This window comes from Mchenga conophoros, linkage group LG23 (genome assembly GCF_057382185.1).
Source record: "Mchenga conophoros isolate Kocher_MC1m ecotype Shallow Benthic linkage group LG23, M_conophoros_male_GT1.1, whole genome shotgun sequence".
NCBI classification, from domain to species: Eukaryota; Metazoa; Chordata; class Actinopteri; order Cichliformes; family Cichlidae; genus Mchenga; species Mchenga conophoros.
Window position 1 is genome coordinate 21,764,805 of NC_140547.1, and position 24,570 is coordinate 21,789,374.

Below are 24,570 nucleotides of genomic sequence, written 5' to 3' on the forward strand. Positions count from 1 at the left end.
TAATGTGCGCTCAGGTGTTATTCATAGCTCAGGTTTGTTCCCCTCTCACCCTCCACACTCATTTTCGGAGAGGAACTAGGTCTTTGTTTAATTTATAGATGGCCCATTGGAGTCATTTCCCTCTCAGCTGCTCCACCAGTCCGGGGTGAGGCATAATCCCAGGCGCCCCCCTAGCGAGGGTGCCGGCGGGGTAATATGGATGTTAGCTGGGGAGCATGGTGACAGCCCCAGAAGCGACAATTTAATTCATTGTATTTTAATTATCGCTCTCATTCAGCAGCTCCGAGGCCTCTCTGTGGCTCCTCTCGACAGCAGGCCTTTATCACCAGCCCGTTGCACCACATAATAAACTTTTGCTTTCAGGTAATTACTTAATCTGGACAAACCTGTGTGTTAAGCAGTGCTATTAAGCGAGGGGGTGATAAATCAGGCGCGCAGTGGAGGTGGCTGATTACTCGACGGTGCAATCAGTCTTTGAACCCTCGCCGTCTTTTAAGTACCTAAATTACACAAACAGCATGCTAACAACGTGCTGCTTGTAGGACGGCCCCGTCAGCCCCCGCCGCCTGCTTCATTTGGTTAATGCCTGCCGCCGCGCCCTCACCTTCAGCCCGTTGATGCATGGAGGTTATTAGCACATGGCCTGAGCCCAGCTGTCCGAGGCTGATAAGTAACTCTGTCCCTCGTGGCCTCCATGCTCCACACAGTCCTGCATGGAGGGACTGGTGGTGGTCTGCCTGAGGTTGAATACACTGATACGCAGCAGGGTGACCACAGGATATGCCAAAAACTTCTTAAAACTCTATTTTTTGAGTTAAATTTAGTTATCAAAGAGAAAAAACAAATTATTTAACAGACAAAAGTATGTGGGCATCAGTGAAAATATGAGGAAACCAACCCCAAACCATCCCTCAATGTCATTATTTTACATTAATTGGCTAATCATGACTGATTTATGGTCAGAAGCAGTGAATGACCTGCGAGACCCCCATGTTGAGAGTTCTTCAGGACTGCTACAAGAAGATAATCGCTGCAAAAATCAAAACGTTTGTTTTCTGGTCCGGTTCAGTCAGAACAGCATTTTGTTTTCATGGCAGCAGCGAAAAGCTAACTTTGAGGTCAAAACCAACTCCTTCTTCTATGTGAAGTCCTTTACTAGCTCTGTGGTCGGCATGAAGCTGGACACTCTGGTGACAGTGGCAGAGAAAAGGACATTAAAGAAACTGCTGGACATTATGAACAATGCTGGGCATCCTCTGCACACGGCCATAAACAATCAGAAGAGTCTGTTCAGTGACAGGTTGCTTCTCCCCAAGACAAGAACTAACAGACTTAAAAACTCCTTTGTCCCACACGCCATCAAACTGTTTAACTCCTCTCTGGAGGGGAGAGGGAGGGGAAACAGGAGGACAAAGGAGGGAACAACTAAGCTGTAGTGCCTCTGCACCTCACTGTACAATACCTTGTGCAATACTTTTTGTAAATAGTGAACAGTGCAATAGACTCAATACTTGAAATGTGCAATTCACTTGTATTTTTATTTTTTATTCCTATTTATTCTATTTATCCCCTTTGTATATTTTATTTATATTTGTCTCTGTATTTATATATGTGTGTGTGTGTGTGTGTGTGTGTGTATATATATATATATATATATATATATATATATATAACAATTCTGTAACTGTAACTTCGGTCGTTGCTGTGCTTTTTTTGGAAGTCAAATTTCCCAGAGGAACCCACCCGAGGGATTAATAAAGTTCTATCTTATCTTATCTTATCTTACTGTTGTTGAAGATTCACAGATTGATTGGATCAATGCAGCATCAATTTTTTATTCCAGTTTGAGAAATTTCCCCAGTGAAACATAAAGTGAGAGGGCATCAGAGATGGTGTTGAAATACATTGGAAACAGACAGACATGTTTGAAGGCCTGACTCATTCCCTCTGTGGTAAACTGCTTGTACCTTGCAAAAATACTAATACATTTCTGCTCCTGTAGAGCAGGACTTGCTTATCGTCAAGCTTCTGTAAAGTTGCAAAGTGATGTTTACACTGAATGGCATTTTTATGGCTGCAGTTTGGGTTCATTTGTCCAGGTTTTGAGATTTTTGCCTAAGTCTGTCATGTCTATAGTCATTCCAACACAATGGAGGTGACGGTGATGGAAAGTCCCAAACCACCCCCAACTACCACAACCATCAGCTTTGTTCATGAGGACTATGTGTCTGGTAGACAGTAACTCCAGTTTCACTATTTCTCTAAACATGTGTTGTTTCCATTGAGCTGGGATGGAGGCAGAAACCTCAGAGTTGGATTTTATTTAGCATTTGAGGTAATTGTAATTTTTGTGGCGTTTCTAGTGATTTTTTGTCTCAGTGGAGCTTCAAAAAGTCACTGACTGGATTAACAGGTGTTTTGATTTCCTGTTCCCATAGACTTCCAATATTAAAATGTCCCTTTATGGCAGAAATAAGCATGCTTACAGGCTATTTTATGTCTGTAAACATTGCATTAGCATGTCTACATACAACTGTGTAGGGGGGTGAACTATTTCTAATCTTTATCTGTTTAATTGTTTTCTGACCTAAAGTTTAAAATATTAGGGCCGTGGCTTCTTTGACAGGTGAATGGCGACACAAGCAGGTACCAACTTCAGCTAAGTTAACTCACTAAACTGGATGTCTGGCCTATTTTTTAATGGTTTATAGAACTTGGTAACAAATAGAATCACATCATCAACATGTAGGGATGGTTTATGCTTAATCCAGTCTTTAATCTGGCCCTTTGGATAGACTCATGTATCTAAACTTTATTAAACCTAAATTTATGCATAAGTAAGGGCTAAGCTGACTCTCCCTTAGCTAACTGGTGTTAATGAACTGTTTGAACTGTTGCAAATGGCCTGGTAAAGTTACTGGTCCATGCTGTTGTCCAAATACAGCAACTAAGGGTTCTAAAAAAGCAAGGTGGTGATGGCCAAAAAGCAAAGTCAAGGATTTACAAAAAGCTATATCCTCCTATATAGCTATATCATATTCATCCTACATCTTTATGTAAAGCCCATTTAAAGTGGAGATGTGTTATGTGATCGTTGCCGAAATGAGTCAGTTGATGTTAATTCCCACCAATTTCAATTAGACATGCTGCCAGTCAAAGCAGTATGAATTCAATACAATTTTGGCCAGCCAGAAACTCTTGTGAAGTCAGAATACTTTAGACAGAATGCTGAGTGAATCATTCCTACAGCACTGGTGATGGTCACGCACTACTTAAGGCTGCACTTAATGGACCTTTGTGTCATGACGATGAGACGTCAGACTTGGTGGACTGTTCTACAACAAAATATTTCTTCATTTAAGCAAAGGCAGGGATCACCTGGGTGGGGGATGACTCAGAGGGGTGGGGCTGTGCGATCTGCAGGGTGAGAGAGAGAGTGTAAGTGAGAGGTAGTGAACGGATCGCAAATCGGGGGGTCAGAAAGTTTGGTCTTAGCCACGGGGGTTCCAGAACTGGGAGGGACGAGTCCATACTACAGTCCAGGATACTGGGGAGTTCGGTGGAGAATGGGCAGGTGGTTACAGTTTGGGAGAAGTGTTGTTGAGTTCAGCTGGCAGGCTAGAAATGACCACTAGTAGGTGAACCTCAATACCACAGAAGAGGTTAAGATAATTTGGCGATGACCTGACACACATGCCACCCTTAAATATTCCATGTCATTACAGACATTACAGCATACCAATGTAAATATTATCTTCCATGAAGAGATGCAGTGCAGGTGTGAGGGAAAGCATCCAACTTCCAGACTCCACCCTGAGGCAGACCCTTCCTCTCCAGAGGAAGTGAGGAAAAAAAACAGTTTCCACACAAAACAAAAAGAAACAGAAATACCCTGGTCATGACATATTTGATGACATTTCAAAACAGGCCACATGTTTTAAACTTCTACGAAATACATGTCCTGACTTTACTATTGGCTGCAGAAAGAGCATGTTTAAGCCAAAAAAGGATCAGATTCAGAAAATTAAGACTTTGACAAAAATGCAAATATGAACATCTGCAACTGTACAACTGAGCAAACTCTCCTGCAGAGGCTCTGAAATTGCTGCTCAGAGGACCTTGAAGTAAATTGTGGTGTTAACTGAAACTGGTTATATGCACATATTCTCTCTGCACGGTCATCACCAGCCCTCCTCGCAGTTTTGCGACTAAATTTAGCTCGTGCTTCACTCTAACAGCAGAAAGCCCCGTTTTGCTGTGTGTGTGCTGAACGGAGGCTGACTATGAAAAACTGTAGCCAGCCCTCTGCGGCGCTTCACCAGCCGCTAAAACAAATGTTACCAAGCAAAGACTAATAGATGGCTAGAGCCCGAGCGGGGGCGCGGCAGCATTGCCTTACGCTGCGTACGCCCAGGGGGGATCGGGGCCCGGTGAATCAGGTAAACGCGCCTCTTGAACTCTCACGAGCACTCGCCTTTTGTTCTTCCTGTGGCGGCAGAACAATGGGGCTGTCTCGGTGATGGAATAAGCCTGCATGGTCAATCCCCGGCCTGGACTCCCAGGCCCAGGCCCGCAGAGGAAACCTCAGTGTGGATGGCTGAAAAGCTGACAGAGCGACCGGCTGAATTACTTCCTCCAAGTCCAATGTTTCCAAGGTGGAAGAGGAGAAATCTATGCTAGAAACTCTTCTAGAAACAAGTCATTACCTCTTGATTTAAGTCAATTTAGCTTTGACTCAGCTCGGAGTGCATAAAACCTTTCAAGCACATTTATTAAATCTCAGCCAGTTTAGTTTTGCATGTCTTCAAACACTTGGCAAAGTTTTACCTGGTTCTAAGTAAAGATTAATTTTCCCTTTTTTGTGCTGCTGTAAACAAAACCTGCTGTTTTCAAAGGATATTTATGAGTGTGATGCTCAGTTTACTCTATGCAGCCAACTTTCTTACAACCATCTTTTTTCAACTTTGATCATTTTGCGTCTTTATATTTTTTTCTTATCTCCTGCACTTTCCTTCCCATTCTTCCTACTTTCTTTCATTCTTCCTCTTTTGTTTAATCTCCTCTCTCTCTTTACTTTTTCCAGTCTTAAACTGCATTGGGGCTTTTATTTGTCTTCCACGGTTGCTTACAGTGGTGTAGAATTAAAAAGACCTCGTCCCCTGACCGTGCTGTTTTGGTGACCCAGATTTAGCTGCTCTTTGTCTCACCCCCATCCTCCCCTGTCCTCCTCCTGCCCCCCCTCGCTGACCCCCTCTTACAATTCACCCTCCGACTGTTATGAATGGGGCATTAACTCGAGCTGCTCTTTCAATCAATGGGGCCCTTTAGTGCTCTCTCGCATGCACACCGAGCTGCTGTACTCGTGCAGTCAGTCAGAGGGTAATTATACCGGAGCGAGCCAAATTACAGCCAGGGATGTCTGGGACAGTCGGAGAGGGCGGTCACAGAAAGCAGGGAGACGAGGAGGGAGAGAAATAGAAAAGAAAAAGAATGAAGATGAGAAAGGCAAAGCAGAAGTCCACAGAAAAATTGGAGAAATTTCTCTCTGAATTGTGACAGAAATACATTTATATAAAGAAATAACAGTACAGATAGAGACGGGGAAGGAAAGGTGTCGACACAGAGATGGCTATAGAGGTGTAGGACTTATAGAGAGAGACAGAAATAGAGAAAGAGAGCAGAGAGGAAGGGAGAGCTATAGAGGCAGATAGGAGAAATACAGAAATAGAGACATAAACAAAAATAAACAAGTTTACAGGTAACATAAAGACAAGAAAATTAAATACAGTAATGACTAAGGTGACAAGAAAAGGCAACAACGTGACAGACTGACACATGAACAGATAATACAGATTGTAATAGAAAGAATCATTGAAAGAATGAAAACACAGTGAGAGAAATAAAAATACAATCAACAAATAGAGACAAATGCAGGGAGAAATGTGGGTACCGGAGATAGGAAAAGACAGCATAGCAATGAAAACATTATCTGAGGTTACAGCATAAGGGAGGAAAATGCAGGACACACAGAGACAAATAAAGATTAAAATAGGAATAGAGAGAGAAAAAATGATAACAGAGGAAGATATATAAATGTTTCAAAATAAATGTTTAGGCAGATGTTAGGATTTATGTGAGGAGCTGACTATAGAAACAAGTAAGAGTTTAAGGCATTTACAGATAGGAAGGCTGGGACATATAAAGGCACAGCCGGTGGTATTGAGAGCTATGCAGAGCCATCGAGGTAGATAACAAGTGACAGAAAAGAAAGAATTAAAAGAGAAATTAGGTCAAGAAATAAAAATGGATTCAAATGTTACAAGTCAGAATAGAGATAAATGGCACTGTCAGCAGGATGGATGTAATAGAAATAAACACTAATGTGCATATATATATATATATATATATATATATATATATATATATATATATATGTGTGTGTGTGTGTAGGAGAAGATGGTTACCACAGAAAAGTGTGTGTGTGTGTGTGTGTAAAAGTCAAAGAAACAAAAGATGCAGTTATAGGAATTAATGTGATTAAGTAAAGAGGAAAGACATGACAGAGCAGGACTGATGGGAACATGTAAAACAATAAAGAACAGAGATCATCATGAGAGAGGGAGAAAGCTGTGGAGTTAATAACAGAAGTGGACATAAAAAGACAAATAATACAGATGAAACAGACAAATTTGTCAGAGAGACTGATATCACAGAGATGGGTGGAGTGATTCACGCCTCCATTTTTAGAACTGACTTTTGAAAAGTCAAATCAAATCCTCTGATTAATATACTGTACATCCGAGGATTGGGATAGTTATTTATCTCTTTTTTGTGTGGGATAGAAATAGAAAAGTAGAGATGGGGTTAGGGAGAGGTGGCGACGTAGCTGTGGAGATGCATAACAGGAAGGAGATAAACAAATGAACAGAGACATAACAGAAAACATAGCCAGGAAAATTAAACTTCAGCCGGATGGATAGAAGAAGAAAGAAGAGAGATGAGACGAGTTTCACAGAGAGAACAGATTAGAAATAGAGACAGAAATGGAGCTAAAAGAGATTAGAAGGGACATAAAGAATATAAAATTAATATATCATCAAACTGGCAATATGAACAGAGATAATGGAAGGATAAAATGATGTTAATTAAAGACTAAATAGAGATAAATACAGGAAGAGGGGTGTCCCTAAATAACAACGATCTAATGAGACATCATTAGATAATATAACAGAGATAGGAGAAGATGATTACCACAGGAATGGAAGTCTGAGTTATGTTGACAGGAGGTAGACAAATAAAAACAAAGGATCAAAAAAAGAAGAGTTTATAATGTTGTGAACGGAGATAAAAATGACAAGAAAAGAGATAACCTGTGATTGAAAAACTGATACAGAGGAATTGTAGAGATACAAGGACATAAAAGAAGACCAAATGAAAAAGAAGAAAATGAAATAAATAAACATGGAGATATATTTGGATATAGAGATGGCTGAAAATAGCTGTAGAGTCAAGATATAGAGCGAGTTAAACAGTGACATAAATAAAAACAGCAGATGGAAGTAAATTTAGGCAGAAGGATGATTAAAGAAGTTGATTCGTGGCTGTGGTGGCTGCAAATGGTAACAGAAAATAGAAACAGAAATTCAAAACAGACATAAGACTTAAAAACATAAATACAGATAACATTTGTGGAAGGATTTCAGTGTTTTTGAAGAGCTCCAGAGGTCCTTTAAATAGAGATCAGTAGAAATCAATAAAGGTATCAATAAAGCATGAACAAAGACACTGACAGTTTCCTCTCCGCTCCACCACGTGCTGCCGGGGATCGGTCTATTTACTGGTGTAACCTCTCTGCAGCACTTCGCTGCTCGTCCTCTTCACAGCTGCTGCCGTCTGACTTTTGAATGTCACGTTTGGAGCCTTTAATTAATGTGAAGCACTCCAATAAAAACACGCGACCGCGGGGCTTTTTCCACGACAAACAGCGAGGAAGAGGAAGGGGCGGCTTCGCCCTTAACACGAGTCAGTCATGACTGGAACTCACAGGAACAGATACAAGCGTCTTCACTGCTAACCACAGATCAGTTTCACCCATTTAAAGACTTTTTTTTTTTTTTTGAAATCCAACTTGAAACCAATCAATAAAAAACTAATAACCATCAGAACTTTTTCAGAAGAGGAGGAAAAGTAGGACTCTCCCACCTGTGGTTCATTAGATTTGGCTTGTTTGTTGAGGTCTGCTTCATCTTCATCATCACATGAAATATTAGGTAAACACAGGTGTTACTGACCACATTATCAAACTGCTCTTAAATCCCACAGAAACATCTTTAACACTGTAAGTAAAACCTGTTTGTCTCTTTCATGCCACACTGAAGCAGAACTTTGTTCCTGACGTTTCTTCATCTTCTCTTGTGTATATCATAAAGACCTCGGTCTTGTTTGGTCACACTCTCTCTTTGTTAATAAAAGGTAGGAACAGTCAGTGCCTCGCCATGTTGGAGTTTCACATAATGCTGTTTCATTTCTTTTCACTTCAAAATGCCCATTTAGTGTCTACGCCTCCATGTGCACCACAGATACGGGTCCTAGACCTCCAAAGTCTGTGTTAGGGGGTTGGTGGGACAGCAGTGGTATGTGTTGGATTGTAGCTCCTGGTTGGGCTTAGAAACTAAGATGTCTTTATTAAATTTGTGTTCAGTATAGGTTTAGGCAATATAAATGACTTTCGGCATGGAAAACTACTAGTTTGATTTAGGAAGAAGTCTTGGTTTGAGTAATTAAGGATGGGAATTGATAAGATAAAGATAAAATACGGTTCCATTATTGATATCAATTATCGATTTGATTCCTCATTTAATTGGAAAACATTTTTCCGTCCATTACTGTCTCCTACTCCAGAAATATGATACCATTTTTAAGTTTTAAAAATGTTAAAATATTCAAGTTTGCTTGTTCTGTTTATAAGAGCTTATATGACCTTGCCCCGCACACACTGGGTGAGTTCATCACGTTTAAATCCAATATCAGTAGAAGAGTAACCACAGCCTCTAATGCACTGTCAATTCTAATAAAAAAAACAAAGTAAAGCTTATTTACGATAACCACGTTAGGACAACTTATTCATTGCAAGCACACAGGACTAAGAATAAGTTGCTTTTTCTGAGTGAGCAACACTAATTGTTTACCCACTGACAAACATTTCAATTTCTACTAAATTAAAAAAAGATTTGTGGTAACTTATTATTTTTAATTTTGCTTACATACGAATTGAATGCAACTAAATCACTTTATGTTTTATCATCCTTGAACTTGAGAGATTTCTAGTGCAACACTTAATATAAACACTGTATGTGAGTGTGATTCACAAAAAAATAATTAAAAAAAACTCTGGTTACAGAGTTCAAATCAGAAAATTGCTGCTTTCGATTCATTTCTCTTCACTGCCATTTGTGTCTCTTTGCTTTTTGGTCTCTTGATTGAACAAAGAGGCATCACCTCAGGTTTTTTATAGTTGTGGTGGACTTTATTTTGCTGTTTTTTGTCGTATCAGAGACTAAACCAGCTCTCCACTGAGTTTTGAAGCCAGCATTTGATTAAACTCTCTGTGTTTATAATGTCTCAGCTCAGCTGACGGTTTATACTGGTACATGCTGTCATTTTTGTGGCATTTGCATTTATTAATACCAGATGTGTTTGTCAACGTCAGGAAGCAGGGTTTAGTCTTCCGTGATGACTACAACAGAGTAGAATGAAAGAGAAACACTTTCTTGTTTTTTTCTGCGCTGTTTCATCGTAATGAGACACTGCTGAACTAAAAGCTGCTCTTCAAGAACCCTGGGACTCGATTAAGGGAATAAATAAAAGTTATTTGCCAGAAAACCATATTCCAAAGTTTAATGTTGCTCCTTTGATTCAGAGTTTCAGTTGCATGAAGCCATATCACAGTCCTTCTCACCATATAACCAGAGTTCACACTCGCCTAAATAAACTGAACTGAGTTTATTTAACAAACGGGTCAGTTGCGAAAGCACCAAAACAACCCCTTTAGCGTCTTTCTTAATTCCCCCTCGTGCTCTGATGAGTGACAGCGATGACCCAAGCACTTCATTCAGAGACATTTCCACACTGAAAAAGTGAAAGCAGTCACTCGTTCCAACTGTCGGCGACAGGAAACCGGCTCCCTCCTCAGCAGAGCCTCTGAATCGCGTCTTCCTCCAAAGCAAACACGGCCCAAACGATGGTGTGACAAGGCTGAGCTGGTCGCCTGAAGGAATCCAGCCCCCCGTCCCTGCGGGCCCCCCGCGGGCCCCCCGCGGCTGGCCCAAAATGAAGTAAAGTGGGCTATTTCTGCAGGCGTTCAGGGACCGGGGCTGTCCGTCACGCTGTCAGGGGCAGAGTGAGAGGAATGGACCTGGAATGCTGACTCACTCAGGTCTGAGGCCCCTAGAGGCCCCAGGAGGCCACGTTATCCCTTCCCGCCGCTCGGTGGAGAGCAGATAATGATCCGTGGCCCTGACCCCGCCGCTCCCAAATCCCAGGTCACCCTGAGAGATTCCCGCAAGAGCGCCCGCGCGCGCGCGTGTGTGTGTCACACAGGAAGAATTTTAATGCAATCCAGAGATCAGCTGGCTCACCTCCTCCTCCTCGCTCTCTGTCTTCTTCGTCTCTGATCAGGCAGCCCGGAGTCGAGACACACCAGGATGCAATTAGCAGGACGTGAAAACTGCAGCGAGGACGAGCGAGGAGACGATGAGAGAACCATGTAGAGAGAGAGTCAGGCAATGCCCTCGTGGAGCTTTTCCAGATTAAAAACCTGAGAAAAATGTTAACAAGAAACATAACTCCATAAAGCTGAGCGAGCCACCCCCCAAAAGGCTCTGTTTATGTGGTGGTAAAATAAAGACACGACATCTTCTGTGGTTTCGTGTTATCGCAACAGCTAATTAGTTCTGATGTTTTGGGTAAACTTCCCAGATCCGAGAAGAACCCATGAAAGGAAAACAGCGCCTTAATGACAAATAAAAAGGGCCATTAAAAGGATGCTCAGAGCTTGTAAAAACAAACGGCTGGGTAAATGAGAAGCAGGAATGCACCTTTATTAAACACAACCTGGGCTTTGTCTTCATGCTTATCTGACACAAACAGTTTTTATCTAATGTAAGAGGAATCTGAGTTTACAGGAAAAAGTTAGATGCGTTTGGAAATTCTGCTTGTATTAAAACAAAACGACATCTGTTGCTACAGTTATTAGCTTAGCGTTGCATAAAGGCTGGAAATGTGGAACCATTAGCATGGCTCTGCTAGAATGCAACAAAACACCAATCAGCAGCTGGTTTGTAACTTATCTTTTGTGGGCAAAGTCAACATTTTGTGACTTTCTGTGACATCAAAATTAGATTTTCTGTTAGCTAGTCATTGTTTGTAGCTTAGCTACAATTGTGGATAGCTTTAGAGATTTTAGCTAATGCCTTTCTTTGTTCTTTCACAGCCAAAGCTTGCTACAAAATCACTTTGTCAGCTCAGGCTGTCTTGCTTACTAACAGTTTCAAATCTCTCCTGAATCATTTAGCTTTGGTGTTGTTTCAGCATTCACTTCTCAATTTTTTGAACCTCAAGCATGCAGCATGGCCAGGTTGAAGACACCAGTCTATTGTCATTTTAATGATAAACCAGTGGAATGATACAGAGGTCCTTAGATTATACAAAGGGAGATGTTGCAAGAGCTTGAGAAACAGGTTTTGTCTTAATGGCAACTACTGTCATTCAGGTTGGTTTCTCGTACTGGACCATGAAACATGATCAGGGAAACTGCAGGAGTACAACATTTATTGTATTGCAGTTTGAAGTGAGATGTGTGGGTTGGATTTGTGGCTGAGATGAGGATGTTTCATCACTTTGTGTTGATGAACAATTTAGCATGTTCACTCAGGTGTCTTCCCATATGGACAGCTGAATGTTGTTTCCTTTCCCTGGATGATAGCAGGTATTCATCCATCATGTACTATAGAATCAAGGGCCCCAAAGCTTTAATTGCCTTATGGGAAATGTAGGCTCCAGCGTTTTTGGAGCTTGACTCATGCCTCGGATGAAAAAAAAGTCCAGATACTCTGGTCTTTGTTGTTTTAAGTTTTTGGAATTACACCTCAGTAATTTATCCCAACACTGAGCCGACAAACACAGATCAGGAACCATGCATCCGGCTCTTCAATCCCAGAAACAGAAAGCACAGTCACACAATTTCCTCCTCCAGTAATTATGTCCGGAAAAACAACCAATAATCAGTCAGACACATGCACTTGTGTTTACACCCGACACAGGGGGAGTGTGTGGACTCTGTGTTGAGTCAGTTAAGGGCTTTAGCTGTGTTTTATGAGCCTGTTTGGAGCTCCAGAGGAGACTCAGGCTGTTTGGATGGAAAGAGCGTGAGTAGAAGAAAGCATTTTCCCGGCGCTGTCAGTCCCAGTTTGAGTCGGGGCTGCAGCTTCCCTCCACACAGTCCATCATCCCGTCTAGTTCAAAGACCGTCTAGCTGCAGGTCTTTGTCAAAAGCCCAGTTGGATATCTTTTATGTTCAAGATGTAGGATTTCTTAGGACAACTTTGATTATTTATTTATTCCACTTCTCTTGTGTGATAGTGCCAATATTTTACACGAAAGTGCTCAGCTTGCTCTGAAATTCATGTTGCTTTATTGTAGCCCTTTTGCCTTTGAAATTTCTCTCTTCTTTTTTTGAAGTCTCCTCTCTCCCTCTCTGCCTTCCTCGGCTAACTCTCTTCTTCTTCTTCTTCTTTGCCTCTCTGTTGTTGCAGCCCCCCACCACATCTTCCCAACCTTCCACACGCCGATCCCGATTGACATGCGCCATCACGAGGGGCGATACCACTACGAGCCTCACGCACTCCACGCCATGCACAGGTAAGTGACCGCCTTCTTCTTCTTCTTTCTGGGTAATTATCTCCAAAGAGGCTTCTTCACTAAACTGGCTTCAAGTCATCAGATCTTCTTGATGCAAATAGTTATTTCATATTCAGTTACTCCAGAACAGTACAGAGGTTGTTTTTTTCTCTCTTTTTTTTTTTAACTCTGGAGGATTTGCTGTGATAGCACGCTAGCTGATGAGAGCTGAACGTTTGCCAAGTTCAGTATCAAAAGCAGATGACAACATGCTGACTTCCAAAGTGAATAATCAATGCTAGTTCCTAAATTTCCCCTCTACAGCCCTTGTTTCCGATACAGTTTGATTATGTGGGCAAGCTTTGCTCTTCTGGCTCCAGCCGTCTGGGGATGAAACACTCTGATGCTTGAGAAGTCTGAAGTTCAGCTGCTCGGATCCAAACTGGTAAAAATCTCACTGAGAAGAGAGGAAAATATTCTCCTTTAATAGCTGAGGTGCCACTAAGCAAGGCATTTTACCAGCAGGACGAAGATTTCCAGCTTTAACTGAGGTTCCCTGTTTTCAGTGGTGTTGAAAGTATTAAAGTTTTACTACACTGGAAGTTTTTGTCCTCAGTTTGATACAAGATTTACGGACTTCTTATGTAAATGCAAAGCTCTTTAAAGATTGATGTTTTCCTTTTAAGAAATAAGTTATATCAGATCAGGTCTACCAGTGAAAAATAAGAATAAACATGCCCACAGTGTCTGAGTGGAGTTACATTTATGGCTACTACTAGCTATATTTATTTCCCTTTCTGTTTCTGACTAAGTGAAAAGTTAAATAAAATTTAAGTTGGATGGTGTCAATCTGCAGCTCGCTCCATTAGCAGCGATCGGCAGGGCCGGATCCATCACTGATGACATAATACACCCCACCTCCGCCCAGCACCTCTTTATATTCATTAATGGCTTGTTGTGGAGCTAATCTGTGTGGTGCAGGCCGTGTTGCCCCCGAGCTAGCACCGTAATTAAACTCCTGGAGTATAGAGGTCACAAAACAGGCTTCAGTGCTGGTGGTGAGTCCGACTTCTGGGTTGCAGTGAGGTTCAGTCGCAGATGAAATCCCATTTATTTTCTCTAGGGAAATTCACTTTGTTGAGAAAACACAGTGTCGGTTTTGTTCTTGCTTTTATTTAAAAGTCAAACCAGAATTTTTCCTCTGAATTCTCCAAAACCTATAACCGTGCAGCAGACTGAATGAGACTTTGGTTTCACTTCATTTCACAGTTTGAAAGACTCTGAAAATGTGTCTGGTTTAAAGTTGGTTCTCAAAACAGCGGTTAGGAAAGTCACTCCTTACGTTTTCAACTTTTATGGAGAGCTTTTGATCAAAATACATGAGTTTCATCAGCAGCTGGAGTCATTTGCAAGGTCAGGAATGAACTTCACAACAGCTTTGCAAACTCAATCTGCTGATGAGGTCCATTTAACACAATTTAAAACTCCAAAAAGACTTCTAAAGAAACTTTACAATAAAGCCATTATCCCACAGGAACTGGAGCCACGAATTCTATCAGAATCTTAAACCTCCCAGCTATTTGGGAAAAGTCATTGAGATGTCAGGTTAACCCCAATGGGGAACAGAACTCTTTCAAGTGGTGAAGTCGACCATCATCCATGTCCAAACCGCCTTTGACTCAACATATTTTATATGTAGATACATACTTCACTGATCTAGGTTTTAGCGTTGTTTCTGTTTCTGATTTTTATTAGATTTTCCTCTAAAAGGATGATGGGTCCACTAGAGGGTTGGACCATGTGGCTAACATGTTCCATTGATTGTCTGTCCGTAGATGCCTTGGTCTCTTGGGGTGGTTGAGGTCTGTTGAAGTGATATCTGATTAGGATGCTTCTAGGTGAGGGATTTTGGCTTGGGGATGGGAGAGGGAGGTCTGGGCTTCTCTGCTTAGACTGCTATCCCTGTATCTTGACCCAGATAAGTGTATTTTTATTTGTTAAAATTAAATTCACTTTTATTTATTTAACATCAATTCACAACAACAGTCATTTCCAGGTACTCTAGTATCTAGTATAGTAAGGTAGAGAGAAAACCCCACTGATCATAAGATCATCTGTAAGCAACACTATGATGATTCACTCTTATTGGTAATTACTTTAATTGCAGGATTTGAAGTTTAACTCGGGACCCGCCCACTACCCTTTAGATGAAGTATATGAGTCTGGTGATGGCTACTTCATAACATTAACTGTCAAGATAATATGTAAACGGCATTAAGGTTAATTAAGGGTCTGGTGATAGATGGCAATATCTGAGATTAGTGACATTCAGGTGGTTCTGCAGGTTTTTTCCCCATTATTGCATTAAATTTCATAATTATTGGAAGATTTATGTTTGATTTAATCCATCACTATAATTTCATGTTGGTCTCTTCGAATGAATTTGTATGTAAGGAGCAGCTACACTGGCAATCCCAATTAAAACAAGAGAGAAACCAGGAGGAGGGTATTTGTTTTATTGACTTTAAACTAGAGCAGAGACATTATACACAGTCAATGGGACAATCTTGAAACACTAAAGATGGTTTTCCTACCCCTGCCCCCAAAGAGCTAGTAAAAAAGCCAAAATGGGAAACCAATCCTGACACATTAGAGGTTTATACTTGTTTCAGAAGTAGCTGTAATGTGTTTTCTGTTTTATAGGTGTGTGTTTTCTTTATTGTATTTAGTTTTAATTATTGGATTTTGAATCATTTTAAATTTCACTGATCTGCATGAAACATGCTAAAGAAACAGAGTTTGATTAATGATTACTTGACTGGTTTGTGCTGCCTCTTGAAGACTGAAGTGGAGTATTCCTGCTGTGTCCCAAATTAGAATAAGGACAAATGTCTTCTCCCAAAAAAATACATCGTTAGCAGGAGTGAAGGCCTGCTAGTGTTAGAAAACCTGTAGTGAAATAATAAAACTTAAAGTATTTTAACAAAAACAACAAACAGAAACTGCACGTCTTAATTGTAAACTTTTAAGAAAGTGAGCTATATAAAATCAGGCAGGGGGCTGCCGCATTCGTGGCACACTTTGAACAACGAGGAGACTTCAGAGTTACTTTATCACCGAAGAAAAACTGGCGGCGGGACAAAAAAAGTCAATAGAATCCTCCAAATAGTACTCTTACATTTAAATTCACAGATTTGATGGTGATGCATACTTCGCGCCTGGCGGAAGCAGGGCTATTCATCACGCCGGCTGGGAGAAGGGAGGGAGGGGGTAGGGAGGGGATGGCTGTCCGCGGACTCGGCCACCTTGATTAATGTGATTTGATCTTGACAGTGGACCCCTAATTCATCAAGACCTTGATCTAGCTGTCGCTCCCCCCTGCCTGTGCCAAATTCACCTAATTACAGGAACATTGCGCAGCAAATTAAGTGCGGTGTCATTTGTCGCCTGCCGCGGCACTTTATTACACACTCGTGGCAGCGTGTCAGAGGTCCCCTCCTTGATTGTCTAACATGACATCTTGCCGCCGTCCCCTTTATCATTGTTTGCATATACCGTAATGAGAGGGCTGGTTATTTTGTCAGGCCTGTCATAAAAAGCAGCCGAGGGAAAGCTTCTTCTTTTTTTCCCTCCACCGGATGCACAGGACGCTTTTTCTTCCCTCGCTGTTGCCGGCAGATGACAGTAGGCAAGAAGGTTGCAGATGAGGAACACTTCCTCCTCCGTGATGGTGTCTCTGCGGACGGAGCGAGTCTGCAAACAGCATCATGTATAAGGCAGGGATCAGATCTACATATTGAAACTTTTGGTGGAACAAAGTAACTTTTTTGAGAAGACATTTTTAGTTCTGTAGATGGGGCAATGAAGGACACTTTCCTCCTGCTCTACAGTTTACCTGCTTGTGCGGCACTTTGACACAGTCCACATTACAAAGTGATTCACAGGGGCAAGAAAATAAAACTTAAGAAAGATATAACAAAAGACTAAAACTCAAGCAAAATCAGGAAAGTCTTTACCCTAGAAGTTGCTTTTAAGATCAACTTTCCTTTAACTTTAAAGTAAGTTTTTTACACTACCAATCTGAGTTCCTGGAGATCGTTCCAGACGTTAGGGTCCTGTTATTTTTCTGCTGGTTGCTTGACTCAAACTACAAACCTCTCAGAGATGTAGCTAGAAAACATGCCATTTAAGGCATTAGAAATAATTAACATCTTGCCATTTCCAGACCATCCAGGCTAAAGATGGGAAGTTTTTCCAGTTTAAATGAAGAAAATCTCCACTTTATGGACATGCATCAGTATGTATGAGACTGGACAGATGGAAAGCCTTCTTCAGGGGAGCCAAAGTAGAATAAGGGGAAATTGATCTCAGACAACATGGAAAAAAAGATCAGAATTCTTGTTCCAAGACATTTGTTAATAGATTTTTTCTGCAGCAATGGAGAGTAATGAAAGTTGTAAAATACTAAACTCAGTTCTTTCTGTCCTGGTTAAAAGCCCAGCATCTCAGTTCTGTTCGATTGGATGGTTTTTTTTAGATGCCTTTGTGTCTGTAGATGCTAAACTCATGATGTGCTGGACAAAACTGAAATTAATATTGAAGCTGATACCAAGATTTCCAAAAGTCATAATTTTATCAGAGAACCAGCTAATGACAGAGATTTTCAAGTTAGAACCCAACAAGAAATTTCCCTTCTATACCTTATACACTGGAAAAAGATAAGCGAGGAGTTACAGCAGCTCATGAGACATGGACTTTGTGTTAAATTAAGCTAAATGCTTCCTGTTGCTTTTAGTGTCTTCTTGATGAGCTAACAGTATGTGTGTTAAAAATTCGACTCAGATTTTCCCTCCTTCATTTGTGATCAGTTGTAGTGAGATAATAGCCTGCTCTTTGTTAAGCTAGTACTACCATTGTTCCAAAAGATTCTTGTTGAAACTCTTTCACCATCTGAGATAACAGTTTGTAATTAGTAGTTAAACACAGTATTTTTTAGCAAGTTTCAGCTAGTTTCGGGTGACTAATTTCATTTTGATGATTCAGTCTGTTCATTTGGAAAAAAAATACTGTCCATCCAGCTTAGAACTGAGTTTTGTAAATTTGTCAAATTTGTGATCGACATGACATTGACCAATCAGCTGAAAGGAAGAAAAATTGGGTCAAAATTCGTACTCGTAAGTTGAAACTCACACACAGCCAGGGAAGCGCAGAGTAGTTTTTTGCTTTGTGTCTGTAACCAGACCTTAACAAAAAGAATTTGTAACTTCTGCAAATATTTTTCGCAAACAAATTTTTTTACACACACAAATTCTCATCTATAGATGCACGAACATAAAGTTTTCAGATATTTTGGTTTACAAGGTTACAAAACTAACTAAGCATTTGATTTACAAGTACAAAATATTTATGACAACAATTTGAGCCAATAGTTTATCAGGGTGTCTTCAGCAGTAACTCAAATTACTTGAAAGCACAACATATATAAAGAAAATAAATGTGGCCCAGAAACAGACTCCTGTGGCACACCACAACTAACAGATACCTAAGAGACACAGTTTCACAGCTATATAACAAAAATGAATACAATGTTCATGTTAAAACGGTACCTCTGTCCATACAATTTTTCAGCTCAGAAAAAAGCTTCTCAAAGTTTTTTTTTTTCAATTTCAATTTAAAGCTAGGCTTACATCTGCTTGTTAACATTGATTTCTATTATTTATTTGTCATTGCCTCACATGTCAAATGGAAAACACAGTTTTAATATTTAATAGAAAGACATCCAGAAAAATGTTATTTAACAATAAACACAACTTCTACACATCAGTGTGTAGACTCAATTTCTAAACTTATCCATACTTCATTAAAATTTGGTTTTTAGAAACGCTCATAAATAAAATAAATCTCCTCAAAGCTTTAAAGAGAAAACAAACTGAGGATGAAATGATGAATTGACTTCTGAAGCAGGCCGTGATTTGCAGCCCCATCTTCTGTTTGTTTGTATCTAGGTCATTTCTTTTACCTCATGAGGCGTTTGGGGGTTTCAGGTTGGCGATGGTGGAGGAGGTGGAGGGGGCATTGTTGCCTGTTAAGTTTGAGAGGTCTGCTTCACGCAGCAGACTCATAAACCTACAGTGGAAGTTTATTCAGTGGCGCGCTGCTGCACGGCATGATTTATCTAAATCAGAGAGCTCGCCGGGCCCGACACCAGAGACGAGAGTCACTGTCACACTGTAATTCATCTCTGGTGTCATCCATGTATATGTGCACGCACACACTCACAAATAAAACAAAAATAAACAGAAGGATGCAGAAGAGTCCATATAGCTCAGATGCATCTTTTACTGCACAGGAGTTTTTGAGGATCAAAAGACAAGATATGAAGATATGCTGTTCATGTGGAGGTTTAACTGTGAAAAATTAAGCAGAAATGAGTCATAATAGCATTAGAGATCAACTCAGTGAAACTGATGTTTCAGAGTCTGTCTGCCAGTCTGTTACCTCCAGTTTAAAAGCTTTTTAAAACACAGGAGCAATCACGGCTCGGCTGTTTTTTATTGTCTAACTTCATGATCCATCAGCAGCACTAACAACTTGGGAACCAGACGAATCCAAGAGCTTATGTGCAGAATGCCTCTGGCCCTCCTCCTGTTCAAACCAGGCCAATCACAGCCGTTTATCTAATATAGAGTAGGCCTAAAAAACAACCTAGATGGCTGCTGCTGATATGGCGTTTTGAATCTGCCGTTATCCGGTAAAAGAACTGGTTGGCAGATTTCCTCTAAGAGAGCATTTAAATGGACCTGAAGTCTTTGTTGATAAGAAAAACATGCTGGTTGCACTGTGTCCCACATCCTGCTATACTTCTGTTCTTTAGCTAGGTAAAGATTAATGTGTATAATAATGCATAATAGTGCACTGTAAGCTAAAAACAGAGCAGAGGGGGTGATAATCAGAGAAAACATTCAGAATTTCAAGTTTAAAGTCATTAATTTGTGCTAAAATTAAAATTAGATTATTTTTTACATAGAAAGCATTAGATTTGCAAAAACAGTCTCAGAAATCATCAGACATAAAAGTCAAATTTATGAACTTTGCCAGGTTAAAATGACACTGCAGTGTATTTTGCCTGCAGTTAATGGCCTGATTGCTTCTACTGTAAAATTTAACATTTTAATATCTGTGAGCACTAACTTACCTTTAAAGCCGGTTTCAAGTGGCCATTAGAGGAACTGCACTTCTTTGCGGCGCTGCATTTTTCAGTTGAAGAAGTTGCCGCTTCATTGCATGCAGTGATGTAAAAACTTTTGAGAGTTCAGAAATGTGTGTTGTACATTTAAGTTGAATTAGATCAGATTTGAATGCTTGCAGATAGAAAAGCAGCTGTAAAAGAAGTAACAGTAGATGAAAAAAGTCTCCCGATGCATAAAACAAATTGCGCTCAGTATAATTTGAAGAACTGAGATGTATACCATAAGATTACATTTTTTTCTCACGAGACAGAAGACAGGGATCCTCTTTGTAACCACCACCTATTTCCGCCTCTCCCGGGCGGCTCCTTCCTGTCTCAGCCTGCTGCATGGCGCCAAACCAGGACACGCTTCGAAGGTGGAGCATTGTGCTCAACCTGCAGCCTGCTGGCACCTTCTGAACATCTGAATATTACATGACTAGCTCTTAGTGTTCTTAAACAAAGCTTTCAGGTTAGATTTAAAGAGAGAAATATTTATATTCTCATCTGATTCAGACTGTGATTGTTGGAGGAGCTTGTTATCATGGTAAACAACCCAACTTAGGCTGGATTCAAAGACAGACAGGCCTCAGGCTGTTACATGACGAGAGTGTTAATATTTCAAACAGACCGAGGGGCTGATTATGTTTTTGGGTGGAAAATCAGATCTTTATCGTGTGCATGGGGAGACAGAAAAACATTGCCTCAGTCGTGATGCAATCCAACGCTCTGGCTGTGAGGCAGTCAAGTCTTTGTTGGATGGACGGACAAGGGAGAGAGTGTATTTTTAATGAAGCAGCCATGTGAGAGATAGAAAAGATTTGGTGAACGTTAAGCAGAGGTCGTCGCACAGATGTGGAGATGACTGACTGAAACATCAGCTGTGGGTTCAGATTCAAACCACTTGAATGAATAATGATAAGAACTTTTTCATTTTGATTAAATGTTCAGTAGTTTTATTGACATTTCTAACTTTGAAATTGGTCAAAACCCCGAAAGGTCTTTTGAGTCTGTGGTTAATAAGAAATAAAAGAATTCTTTTCATCTAGCTGAGAAACTTTCCTCCTTCACGAGAGGTTTTTGCTGACACCGATGATTGACTTTGGCAGCGACTCTTTGAAATTCCGCTGTCGTGGTGAAACATGAGATCAGCACATTTTAGTTCAATTAATACTTGATGATAGAACTTTTATTTTCTCTTCCTGCATCATGTTCTCCATTAACCATTGGCTTTCAGGATAAAATTTCTATTTTTTAAAACACATGCTATGGTTTAATCAAAAAGTGCACCTTCAAACTATGAACTCTCTCTTTCTCTTGAATTACTCATTGATTTTTACCACTTTGACAAAGCCCCTCTGGACTTCCAAGCACTTTGGAAACCTGCTGTATTTTATTTTATAGATATGTTTAATACTATCACTGAGGACATAGCCAAGATAGACCAGGAACAGCCACACCTAGCATAGAAAAAAGCCTGGCAACTCAACACAATGAAGCCCGTTACAGAGCTATACATGTACTGACAGAACTGGAAGTGCATCCAGTGAGTACTGTTTTCTGATTGTTCGAGGAAGTTCTGCTTCAACAAATCCATACAACTTTTGCTCCAACTTATACAAAATGCTCCAGAACCAGTGGAATTCTAATGAGCCCAAACCTGAGTCACAATCCAAAGACGAAGTGAAGAATAAAGTGAAATCAAGCCAAAAGCCAGTCCTAAAACTATGAAGTTCAAAACTAAATCTGCAGTCAAGTCCTAAACCAAATACAAAGTCAAAAATAAAATTATAAGATAACCAACTCCAAAATGAGTCTAAAACCCAACTCTAAACTGGAGCAAAACCAGGCTAAAAGTATGTGAGGACCAAAGACACGTCAAGAAACTAGTTTAAAACAGCTGAAAATCCAGCTGTTTTAGCCAAACCCAGCAAAAATCTCCAAAGCCAAGTCCCAAATGGCCCAAAGGTGAGCTGAAAAACCTAAAATAAAAGTCCGTATGTAATCCAAAACCATGTGCAAAGAGGTTCGAAATGAAGTGCAACGCCATGTTAGAAATCATATAAAAAGGAAGAATAAAATAAGATAAACAAATTAGTCCAACACCTGATCTAAAGCCAAGTTCAAACCACAGTGTAAAACAAAGTCCAAATTAGAATGAATCTAGTCAAAAATGTATGAAACTAAGACCGAAGACAACAGTGAGAGTGAAAAAACCTCAAATAATGTCAAAAACAGTCTAAACTATGCACAAAGCAGTCCGAAGCCAAGTTAACACCTAAATATGAAATCAAGAATAAAACCTGGCATTACAAAGTCTGAAACGTATCTTAAATCAAAGACAAAGTGGAAGCTTGTCTAAAACCAAGTGCAAAAGCAGTGTATGGCATGTGTAAAACCAAGTACAGACATGCAATCCAAAAATCGTGCCCTGATCTGAACCTCATGGTGTCAGTCTGAGATGAAATGACTGTGACAAGCAAATCTGACAGAAGAACTCTGAGAACATCTCCAGTTTTTCAAAGCTTGCTCACTTCACATTTAGTAAAAATATACTTTTGTGCATATATTTGTGTAACTCTGAAGTTCACAGATTCAGGACAAAGGTGTCAGCTTTGCATTCTTTTATCAGGCTCATCTTCCCCAAAACCGCAGAATCAGCCGTCTTCCAGATAACCTTACACAGGTGAAAGACGCCCACAAAATGCCCCGTGGACACAAGTGTAATCTGTAGAGGCTGTTCTCCTCGCCGTGCAGCACTTCCTCCCCCACTGTCTGCTCGTCCCATGACCCTGATCTCACCCCTTCCTCCTCCTCTCCCAGATCAAAAGCTCGATAGAGGAACCGCGTTAGACGTGATATCACTCTCAACACTCTGTGTACACTGAGGTGGATGCTGGGAGGATTGGGTTCGCAGGTGGATTACTCACCGTCACCGCAGGAGTTTGTGGAGTGCGAGGGCGCTTCAGGTGGTCGTGTCAAAGCGTGCTTCATGTTGATGGCACGCAGCTTTTAAGGGGGGAGATCCTAAATCTGGAAGCTAACAAGTATTATGTTTGTATATCCAATTCGTCTTTGCTCCATTGTTACAAAAGTGTGAACATAACCTCTGGAGCTGGTTGCTGATTGGGTTAAAGAAGTGTAAAGATCAACTGCAGTATGCAGCAGTTTGCATATAATTTGTCTTTTCTGTTCCAGCCCTGCAGGTTTGGCCGGCAGCCCCGTCATCTCCGACATCTCCCTGATTCGCCTCTCGCCAGCTGCAGTGGCCACGGGTGACTCTCCCTTCAGCCCGCCTCACCCCTATGTCAGCCCTCACATGGAGCACTACCTGCGCTCTGTGCACAGCAGCCCCACCCTATCCATGATCTCAGCGGCCCGAGGACTCAGCCCTGCGGACTGTAAGTTCACCCATCTTCTCTTTTTTATCTATGAGACAAAGAAAGACATTTATTTCTCTGTCTGCTTTTACTCTTCCACGTTGTCCAATCAGTTTTCAGGGGACAAATTCAATCTATATTGTTGTAAAATGTAACATTATTTCAATGGATTTTTAAGCTTTATACATCATTTACACATTTTACCATCTTTGCCTTAGTTTAACTTCAGGACCTTAAAATCCTTATTTACTTTTATATAACTGTTTTTCACTGCCATCTTCCCAAGCTGGCAGACAAAACAAATACGAGTCAGTTAATATTTTTTTGTGCATTTTCATAATTCATTCACGCTTTGGACAAATCACTTATTGGAGGATCTCTGCAGATTATCAGGTATTGGAGAAGGATATTTGCTTTGTCTCCTTCTAATTGTGGATACATGTAACCATTTTAATATGTCTAACTAGTCTTTAAGCTGAAATCAAAAACAAATCCCAGCTAAACTGAAGCTTATCTAATCCAAGTGTGAAACCAACTCCAAAATCCAGTCAAATGCCATTCAAAACCATGGACAAAACCAGTCTAAAAGCCAAATATAAAAACTAATAATACATTTTTAATTGGTTTCTTTCTAAGAAACCAAACTGCAGGCTCTTAACATTACAATATAAGTGCCTTGAGGTGACTTTTGATGTGAGCTGGAGCTATATGAATAAAAGTATACCAATTGAATGTACCATAACCAAGCCAAAAACTAGTGTATGAGAAGTATCTTTTTAAAAATGTAGATATTTTAAATTCTTTTGAATAAATCCAAAGATATGAAGCCATATCTTTAACCTTCAACCCAAATAACCTCCAAGCATGTTAGGCTAGTTATATTTTGTATTTATCATAACACTTTATGGTTTTATTTCCACTGGTTGAAAACTCCTTTGGAGCATCGTTAAGTAATATTGTGATTTTAGAAGGAACTACTTGTGACTCAGTTGGCAGTCTGGGTTTGAAGTGTTTGGTGACATGTTTTGGGGTCTTTCTGCAGGGAAACCTTGACCTCCTCATCCT

The 24,570-nt window shown here is 40.4% G+C and overlaps 1 protein-coding gene across 1 annotated transcript in view; it reads left to right on the plus strand.

Annotated features, from left to right (window-relative positions):
* The window catches only part of LOC146547174 (transcription activator GLI2.L-like), a 94,867-nt gene that overhangs the window by 40,715 nt on the left and 29,582 nt on the right, over positions 1 to 24,570 (plus strand). The window contains exons 3-4 of the mRNA XM_085265288.1: positions 12,813 to 12,918; positions 23,324 to 23,526. Coding sequence (XP_085121414.1) covers positions 12,813 to 12,918; positions 23,324 to 23,526 — 309 coding nt within the window. The remainder of the gene's footprint in view (positions 1 to 12,812; positions 12,919 to 23,323; positions 23,527 to 24,570) is intronic.